The following is a 9,516-nucleotide window of genomic DNA, read 5'->3' as shown; positions in this document are numbered from 1 at the left end:
CAAAATATAACTTTTTTCTTCTTTTTGTGGGTGCAGGTCATCCTCAGCACTCCTGATAACTAAATGGACTTCATGTTGAATTTTGATTATACACAGATTGCACACAGCATTATTACATGAAGACCTCCTGTTAATGTGGCGGGTTGTGATGGAACTAATAACTGCTATTACTGCTATATACTGTTCAGTAACTAGTAACTATAAATGTCATTTAATTGTAGTGGAAAGTACAATATTATCCTCTGAAATGTAGTAAAGTAAAAGTAGAAATATTCATAAAATATTTCATACATAATATCATTATAATTTAAAGAATAAAATTTAAAAATTTTTTTATATCTAGTTATGTTTTCTATATTTGTCTCAATTGCAACCAAATTATTTACACGTTTATCAAGATGCAAATTAACTCCGCTCACTTGTTGTATGGCATAATATAACAGTTTCCACAGAATAAAATTTGTTGACACGAAAACCCACTTCTGGCATTAAAAGACACTTTTATTGTGAAAATATTAGACCGGAAAGAGTCGCTACTGCTGGAGCGAAACATCTTGCGGTGAGGCGGAAGAAGTGAATGACATGGCAGATTTGTCGTTGTTTTTGACTAATGTCAGCGTTTCCCTGGGACAAAGTATGGAAGCTGAAAAGGTGAGTTGACGGGGACACAACTTTTAGCCATTTTCACGTACGTGAAATAGTGAAACAAAAGACTTGTTCAGATCGATAACTAATCATTTCCCTAGCCGAGGAGCTAACGGTTAACCAAATCTCTGGATGGTCCCCAGTGTGCAGGAGAGGCGGCAGAGTTTGAGAGTGTGGAGATGGGAGACTCTGAGGGGGTCCAGGGGACGATGAAGGCTCTCCGCAGGACCATCTACTTTGCCAGCGGGGAGACCATGGAGGAGTACAGCACCGATGAAGAGGAGGAGGAGGAGGAACAGCCCGTGAAGAAAGATGTTATCGCTGCAGATCCGGTAAGCTGAGATCAAAATGACGACACATTGTTTGTTTGTTTGTTTGTTTGTTTGTTTGTTTGTTTGTTTTACACAGACAAACGTTGGCTGCTGCATCCGGTTCTTTTATTTTGCATACACTTGCAAATCTTTCCATTTGGGAAATGAGTCTTGAAAACGGACTTCCACCTGTGGATCACGTGACTGTGGTCACAGGACACTTATCACAGCTCCTCTCAGCTCCAAAGGAGCTTATAATAAGTTCAGTGTTTTGTTTTGTGGCCCGGAGCTGAGCTGTTCTCACTTCAGCATCGTGTCCAGACGATGATCTCTTCCAGCTCCACAGAGCAGACACACACTTTTAAGTGGAATATGTTTCTAGTGTTGCTCATTTAAAACCCTGGAGGTTCACAGGAGAAGCCCTGCGTACACTCTGAACTCTACGCTGTGGTTGGTTGTGTCGCTGTCAATCGTCTAAATCTCTAACCTGAACTCTCCCGCAGCGTAATAACCGATCACAGTCCTCCGACATGTTGCTCGAGATATAACTCTCTTCATTTGTGTTCCCAGTCCAAGCTGACCTGGGGTCCTTACTTCTGGTTCCACATGTGGAGGATGGCCACCTCCACGATCTCAGGTGAAGTAGTCGAGCTGGACCGTGGAAGTCCTGGAGCATCATTGGTTTTAAAAAATGTGTATAAATATCAGTAAATCAGTAACATTCGATGAAAGAATGTATTTGTGTGTATTTTACAGCTTGTTTCACACTTTGTGTCTGTGATAATCACAGATTATTTATTTTTAAGATATCTCTACTGAACATGTGTGTGTGTGTGTGTGTGTTTCCTGCAGCGTGCGACTACATGGGAGAGAGACTGGCCGGTCTGTTCGGCATCACGTCTCCTAAGTACCAGTATGCCATCGACGAGTACTACCGAATGAAGAAAGAGGTACGACAACACCGAGCCCCGTTTGCACGTCTCGTGTTTACGCAGAGTCGGCAGAAAGAACGCCGAATATTAAATGCTACGCACGCCGGTGTCTTCCCGCAGGAGGAGGAGGAAGAGGAGGAGACCCGTCTGGCCGAAGAGGCGGAGCGTCGGTTTGCGGAGCAGCGGCGAGGCGGGCCGGACGACCGCGCCGCCGTGGAGCAGCCCGAGGCGTCCGCGGCCTCGTTCGTAAACATCAGCTTTGAGGTGGAGCCCGAGCCTCCTCTCAGGAACCCAGACACCAACAGAGTCCCTTCTCCCCTCCCGTCCTGAAAACTGACCCTCGCAGGCAAACCTCACACATCTCTATCCGTTGACAAAACCTTCATTTACTTAGCTGTACAAACTAATAATATTATTATTTTTCTATTATTTTTCTATTTTATAAAATAAGATCTTTACGACACATTGAAGGGAAATGAAAAGGGATGTTGGAGTGGCTGCACCGGCCGTACAGATGTACATTTGTGTATAGCGTGTAATCGTATGCAAGACCGAGACGTAGAATTGAACTGTGAGCAGACCGGATCGGTTCAGACGGTGAAATAAAGGCTGTATTGATGCAGAAGCTGCTGGAGACTTCAGAGAACAGAAATGAGTTGGTCCCATTTCTTGGCTAATAGATTTTATACGTCCAGTTGTTTTTCCAGCTACTTTTTTTTTTTTTTTTCCCCTGGAGGGTTTACACGAGGAACATGTTGCACTTCAACCTGAAAACAGGTTTATAAAGTAGTTGAAGACTTTGAGCTGACGCATCCTAAAAGAGCCAACTCATAAGTTTTCAGTGTCCGGCCGAGGCACGTAGTAACACACCGGTCAGTTCATTACAGGATACCGTGTCGGTGTGAAGGACACGCACGGATGACGAGAAGGAGGTCATGTGACCAAGTCTGATGTCTGATGATGTACAAAAGCTTTAAAGTCTGATGAAGAAGGCAGATTTGAGGGTGTTTTGACAGATCAAACCCAGAAAAATATATATAAGTATATAGAATCACACATTTCAACTCCTGGAGTCCTCAAATAGTCCCTCGATAGTCATTTATAAGTCCAACGTGATGTCTTGGCTGAACACGGACTCCAACACATGCTGGTATATTTGCTTCAGGTGGCTGTTGCCGGGCCTCATTAGGGGCCAGATAATTTAAGAGCTTTACTATGTACGATAAAGGTTTTCACACTACAGTGTGGAAGATCAAATGAGAAGAAATGTGCTACTTTCCTTTCCTCGAGATGTCGCAGCAGCAGTCTGATGTCGTCGGATGGAACTGAGATTTGCAGCCAGTTGTTGAGCAGCAGTGTTTTCATAAAAATGATTAACCTGAGAAATATTACAATCTGCCTTATTTACACACGTCACAATGTAAAGATGTGATTCTGCGATGATTCAACTGTTAAGTTGTTGTTTTTTAAGCCTGCATAGATACAAATATAATTTTAGATCTTTATGATGATGGCTGCCAACTAGAGTTGCCCACATGGTGTAGTGCTCACTCTTCAAGTATCCTTGCTTTAGCCGTCCTAAGCCTCTTATGACTTCTGTTCATCCACTGATGTGGCCGCGTGCGACGGTGACGGACCTCAGGTTTAGTCAGAACCGAACCACGTGAAGATTGTAAGTGAAATAGAAACATATCAGACCATGTTAATAACATTTGGTGAGAAAACATCTTTCGCCACAGTAGTTCATGAGGGATGTTTTTTTTGCTTGTCATGTGTAAAGAGGGCCAACATATGCAAAAAGTTTGGTTATTTCAACTAAAACTTTTAATGAATGTTTTTATATTTATATTTTCTGTTTTAATAAAATCTTTAAATATTTGAAGGACTTTTGTTGCTTTTTTTATCATATAAGCAAACTTTTTTTTTTTTTCCAACTATTAACAGAATTGAGCATTTATAACAGGTGGGACACAGAAGGAATATTCATTACATAATAAGTAATGATATAAAAAAAATAAAACTGGGCAACACGAGCTGGGAGTGTTCTGCATATCTGCAGTTTATGTTTAATTTTTAGAAAAATGTTCTCTGAATAATTTTTATTACATTAAATTAATGATGCTCTAACGCTACATCGCTATTGGTGAAATTAAACTTTGGGACATTGTTCTCTAATGGAGTATTAACAGAAAAGTATGAATGAAAATGCATTTTTAACAATGACAAAAACATGTAAATGAGGTTTTTTTTTTAAGAAAAACAACAACAATATTTACACGAAGCACAACGCCTGACCTTCCATCTCTTTTATCCCGTCCATCTCCTCCCGGTTCGGGTTTCTGTCCCGCTGACAGACGGCTGCCGTTGGGACTGAAACTGTTACTTTCTGATATCAACACAGTCTCTTTCACATCTCCACCATAAATCCTCCTCATGTGTCGTCGAGGTCGGCGGTGTTGCTGCTGTCGCTGTCGTTGGCGACCAGAACTTCTCTGTTCTCGTAGGTCCAGAAGCCGTTGAGGTCAATCAGGATGCTGGCGACCGTGTCGCCCTGGCAACTGTTCACCAGATCCTGAAGTGTGATCTTATAGGGGTCTTTAGGCTTCACCATGTCGAAGATCTCATCCTGCAGGGAGACAGTGATCCAAATGTTCAATGGTGTTAAAGCACCAACCAACATTACTGCCATACAAGGTTGTAAACAAGAATTAGTGTTAAAGAAGTGTGAGTGTGTTTGTGAGAGTTGTGTGTGTGTGTGTGTGTGTGTGTGTGTGTGTGTGTGTGTGTGTGTGTGTGTGTGTGTCTGTGTGTGTGTGTGTGTGTGTGTGTGTGTGTGTGTGTGTGTGTGTGTGTGTGTGACATATACCTTGACATCCTGGAAGGAGACGGGCTCCTGACCGTGCAGCTTCATCTGCTCCTGAATGGCCTGAAGAACAAAACTCATAATTACATCCTGACACAACACAGCGTGTCTGAATGTGCGTTTCAAGTGTGTTCTTGTGCTTTCAAAACATAAAGGATCTCTGACAGTCAGGGGGTTTAAAGTGAGACTGTGCTGAATAATAAATCAATCTAATACAAATGGATGGATGGATGATCTGCAGTAATACAGTGTTTGAACTTTGCACTACTGTGTTTGTGTGACGGGCGTGCAGCTGATACCCTGAAGAAGTAGTTGAGAGAGAAGACGTTGAGGTATCCTTGATTCTCCATGTCCAAAAGTTTAAAAATATACTGTAACGCTGCCGGCTCCTTCCTGTTCTCCAGTGCCAGTACAAAGTCTAGATATGTCTTATAGTCCTGGGAAAGAAAAGGAGAAGCACAGTTATGTATAATAAATAGGGAGAATTATCCAACTGAGAGCCTGAACTCAGAGATCTGAACGTTAATCATCTACAGTGTTTCATGGAAAATAGATTTAGACAAGTAGCCTATAATTATTAAGTCAGCTGAATAAGGAGGAAACACTCAAAGATGAACCTCGTGTGTTTGCTCAACGGTGAAGACAAACATAAAGGAAGGTGAGCAGTGAAAAGGAAACCAGTTAGATGTCACGAGCAGGACTGACGTGTTTGAAAAACCACCTCGAGGCAGCATCTTTCATTACAACAGTGTCGATCCTTAATGTGGAGTAACACACACGCACAAACTCGATGCCGAGAAGCATCTCCACCACAGTGCTGCTCGTACCATCTCTCCATCGTAGGTGAGACACTCCTGAAACACTCGGTCCAGGAAGACGGAGGTGAGCGTGGCGGTGCCGTAACGAGAAAGCTCCTCTTTGCTCAGCATGCCGTTGTGGTCTTTGTCCAGATTGAGGTACTGGCCTGTCGCCGTGCAGATAAAAAAAAACAAAAAAAACATGTATGAGGAAAAGAAACATAATGGCAGGCAGTAGGATCTGAGACATAAACACACACTACAACCCAGAACAACAACCTGGCTCCCGTTTCCGGATCACCACTGATGTTAGAAAAAGATGTCGTCTGTCCGTAAGGTCTGCTGTATGTTACATACAGAAATCAAGCTCACAGCTCGCTGCCTTTAATGATGAACGTTACAAGGTGGAAGTCAATCTATGAACTTTGATTGTTTCAGCTGCCGCTCCAAACAGCATCAGACCTGGCTGAAGTTGCTGAGCAGGCAGAATTTTGTTCCTAGAAAAGACAGAAAACTTTCCAGATGAGACGGATCAGAGTAAATTCTAAATCTTCTTAAAATGGTCTCGGCCGCCTGAGCCTGTCTGCACCACTCAACTTGTAAGACCGATATTAAGACCACCTAAAACTTTAGGCTGCTTTTAGGGAAACAGGACCCAGAGATTTTTATGAAATAATCACATTAACAGAATATATATAAGTACTCCTGAGGACCAGTTCACCTCATGAACACTGAAATGTTTCTCACCGTAGACTCGGAGAGCAGACGGGGCAGAGAACCAGTTGGACTCCTGACTCTCTTTAGACAACTCTTCATCTCTTAGCTGGGAGCACAGAGGGAGAGAGGAAGAGGGCGTGGACGGTGAAGCGAATAATTAACATCAGGTTAGACACGTAACACTGGACCGTTTCATGAGGAATAAAAAAAAATACTGCACTGATGGCACACCTGACAGGGAGACTTTTACAATTACAATATATTCCTCTATTGGATGTTTCTTGGTTTTGTTCTTCTCATTGATTTCAACCATTTAACACTTTCACCAACAGAATCGACTCCAAGCTGTAAATTAACAGACGAAGGGGTGTGGAAAAAAAGTGAATGGACGAGTTCTTAAAACCTGAGTGACAACAAACCAACCTCCAACAAGTCATCCAGGAAACTGCAGGCCAAGATGTCTTGGATTTTAATCTTTCCTGTAAAAGTAAAAGAAGTTTTGACCACACTTGCACATTAAAGCCAAACAAACTGTATTCAAATCTCTAAGCTTGATTCTTAATTTGTACATTAGACAATGTAAACATACATTTATGGATCTGCACAACAGCAAACTTGTAAAGTGAGCTTTGTCAACAAAAATGCAATTTCTTTTCCCCCTTTTTGCAGGATCATTTTAAAAACATGACATTGTTGTGGTTTCTTATGTTAGTGCTCAATATTTCTTTTTCTTCTTTTTTTTTACTGTTCTGTGATGCTGCAGTGATCTAAAGTCCTTACAGCGCTCCTAAAAGCTTCTGATCTACTGAAACAAACTTAAATAGATGAAGTTCACAGCGGAGCTCAGTCTCACCGGTTCGGAGCGGGTCGAGGAAGAAGAAGAACTTGCGGACCGCCGTGCAAACGTAGAAAGAGTAGAAGGACTTCTCGAGTCCATCCAGCTGAGGCAGCGTGGGGATCAGCTCCAGGATGTAGTTCTCCAGATCCTACACAGAACGAGAAGAGTCACCGTTTCCCAGCATTTCAAACGCCACTGAACTTCAGAAGCATTGTAGCATGTAACTCCGTGGTTGATTCTTACCGACTCCCTGAGGTAGCCCTGTCCCGCCACATCATACAGACTCAGGCCTATCCGGGTCTGATGCAGCCACACTGGAGGTTCATACACGTGAGAAAGGAGTTACATTCGGTGACGACACATTGACAAGAGGCAAAGTAAGAGGAGGAAACAAAATGAGCGTCCGGACCTTTTCTCATGACGTAGTTGAAGAACTGCATGATGGAGATGCGGCCGTACGGGTCGCTGTGGAGCAGCTTGGCGTACACTCTGGCTGTAAAGAACTTTCTGAACGAAAGAAACGAGAGAGGGATGGGAAAACTGTTGCTTTATATAATATTCAACTTTTCTGTTAGAAAGTCAGACGTCCTCATTAGAACTGGTATTAAAATGTTTTGTCTCCCTGGTACAGGATTATTTAAAATGTATTATTCTACTATTCATTATTTGTCTCTGCTATAAATGTAAAAGTCAGATTTCTCTTTCTTTCCTGCCAGACTGAAAAACTTTAGTGACTGTTTTTAAAATGTAAACCCCTTTAATCTGGCACACATTAACAAATCAGCCTCCTGTTTTAATACGGATGAACTTCCTGGCTCAAAGGTCCCATTTGATTGTCACAGTCTGACTCGGCTGATAGTATAACTGTGTATTTAGATCAGGTTAAAAACAGGTGTGTTCACACTAGTAACCTGATCTAAATACACAGTTATACCATCAGCCGAGTCATAATACCCATAATGTACATTTGATTAAGCATAAATACTCGATGCAAACAAGTAGACACTGGTTCTGCTCAAGAAGACTGCACTGTTGTAAACCTTGTTGTTGTTGTTGTTGTTGTTACTTACTTGCACTTGGGCCCGGCCTGCTCCCCCACCTGCAGGTAGGCTTCATAGTTGATCATGGCCTCTTCTCCGCTCACTGGAGGCACCTGATGTTTATCGAGCAGAAACCACAGATTCTACAGGAAGACAAAGAGAAACAACAAAGCAGGTGAACTTCCAGTAAGAAACTGTCCAGTGTTGGTTTTTCATGCCGAGGTAAAACATCATGTGCGCGTGTGTTACCTGCAGTTCCTCATTATCGAGCAGCTCTCTGCTCTTCCTCTGGAGGAAGACAGCTCTGGACTCCTCTCTCAGTTTCTGAAGGAGGGCTTCATCCTCTGCCGGGAGCTGCAAAACATCATCGGAGTTGCACGTCAACATAATTCAACAGCGCTTTAGACACCCGCGTCACCATAGTCCTCATCATGATGACCGCTGTTTTGATTTATCTTCTGCACCCTGACTGTCGTGAGTTGTGGGACATGTCATCACCCCGCAGAATAAATCTCTACGGCTCAAACTGCATGTAAGTTTACTCTGTACGTCATTTAAAACCTGGAGCATCCTGCCATTCAGTAGTTAGTCACAAGTAAATGTAGTTTTTATCAAAAGGCCAAAAATCTGTGGTTCCTACATCTTGAAATGTTTGTTTTTCCTCCACATGGAAAGGGACGTTTTAATGGGAGATTTGGTGAATAATGATTTTTTTTTTAAAAACAACAACACGTGGAATAAATACGACATGTCTGACAGGGCTTTTTATTGGTTATTTATGATTTATTTATTGGGTGTATGTGAGCGGTACCCGGTAGTAGAACCGCGGGATGGTCCGGTACGACTGGTCCCCGGCGCTTCCTCCCTTCCACTCGGTGTAATATTTGGCGAACAGCTCCGTTTCTTCCGTTTTCTTCTCCTCTTCGCTTCTCTCGTCTTTGAGACCAAAACAACAACAACAACAACAACAACAACAACAACAACTCAAATGAGTGTTTAGTTTTCATTCAGTTAACGGACTTAACGTTAGCCAGCTAACACGAGCTGGTATGTCCAGTTACGTTTCGTCTTCTTACCTTTTTGTTTGTTTTCTATCCTCCTTTTCAGAACATCCGACCAGTGAGGCTGTTGTTCTTCGGCCATAACGTCACTACTAACATTAAAATGTTTTCATCGTTCAGTTTGAAGTCGACTTGTGGACAAAAGTCGCCGAGCTTCTCCAACAAGCGTCAAGTTGACTCTGACTTCCGGCAACATTTGTTTCTATTTCAAAATAAAAGCATTAATCGCGGCTAAACAAGACCGTAACTTCCGGCAACATTTGTTTCTATTTCAAAATAAAAGCATCTAATCGCGGCTAAACAAGACCGTAA

At 42.4% G+C, this 9,516-nt stretch overlaps 2 protein-coding genes across 2 annotated transcripts; one reads left to right on the top strand and one right to left on the bottom strand.

Moving 5' to 3' along the window:
• Positions 1-335: 335 nt before the first annotated feature.
• On the top strand, positions 336-3,766 carry fam177a1 (family with sequence similarity 177 member A1). Its single transcript, XM_069173034.1, has 5 exons — positions 336-651; positions 789-977; positions 1,527-1,593; positions 1,809-1,906; positions 2,009-3,766. The coding sequence occupies exons 1-5, from the start codon at positions 583-585 to the stop codon at positions 2,216-2,218; spliced, it is 633 nt and encodes a 210-aa protein (XP_069029135.1). The 5' UTR covers positions 336-582; the 3' UTR covers positions 2,219-3,766.
• On the bottom strand, positions 3,750-9,387 carry ppp2r3c (protein phosphatase 2, regulatory subunit B'', gamma). Its single transcript, XM_069173033.1, has 13 exons — positions 9,220-9,387; positions 8,955-9,079; positions 8,393-8,497; positions 8,174-8,286; positions 7,513-7,610; positions 7,347-7,417; positions 7,119-7,251; positions 6,689-6,744; positions 6,296-6,371; positions 5,579-5,715; positions 5,051-5,188; positions 4,755-4,814; positions 3,750-4,514 (listed from the first exon to the last, which is right to left on the bottom strand). The coding sequence occupies exons 1-13, from the start codon at positions 9,284-9,286 to the stop codon at positions 4,320-4,322; spliced, it is 1,374 nt and encodes a 457-aa protein (XP_069029134.1). The 5' UTR covers positions 9,287-9,387; the 3' UTR covers positions 3,750-4,319.
• Between the last annotated feature and the right edge of the window lie 129 nt (positions 9,388-9,516).

Source organism: Embiotoca jacksoni, unplaced genomic scaffold (genome assembly GCF_022577435.1).
Source record: "Embiotoca jacksoni isolate LCO1_2020_lvr unplaced genomic scaffold, fEmbJac1.0.p SCAF_57, whole genome shotgun sequence".
Taxonomy (NCBI): Eukaryota; Metazoa; Chordata; class Actinopteri; family Embiotocidae; genus Embiotoca; species Embiotoca jacksoni.
Note: the sequence above shows the minus strand (reverse complement) of the source record. Positions and strands in the feature narration are given on the sequence as shown.

What these genes read in the sequence shown, in the direction of transcription:
- fam177a1 (XM_069173034.1), top strand. Translation starts at nt 583, where the DNA reads ATGGCAGATTTGTCGTTGTTTTTGACTAATGTCAGCGTTTCCCTGGGA. An exon ending in AAAGTATGGAAGCTGAAAAG is followed by an intron (nt 652 to 788) that starts GTGAGTTGACGG and finishes GATGGTCCCCAG; the next exon opens with TGTGCAGGAGAGGCGGCAGA. An exon ending in ACTACCGAATGAAGAAAGAG is followed by an intron (nt 1,907 to 2,008) that starts GTACGACAACAC and finishes GTCTTCCCGCAG; the next exon opens with GAGGAGGAGGAAGAGGAGGA.
- ppp2r3c (XM_069173033.1), bottom strand. Translation starts at nt 9,286, where the DNA reads ATGGCCGAAGAACAACAGCCTCACTGGTCGGATGTTCTGAAAAGGAGG. An exon ending in GATAGAAAACAAACAAAAAG is followed by an intron (nt 9,080 to 9,219) that starts GTAAGAAGACGA and finishes TTGGTCTCAAAG; the next exon opens with ACGAGAGAAGCGAAGAGGAG. An exon ending in GTCTGCTCTCCGAGTCTACG is followed by an intron (nt 5,716 to 6,295) that starts GTGAGAAACATT and finishes GCACGGCGACAG; the next exon opens with GCCAGTACCTCAATCTGGAC.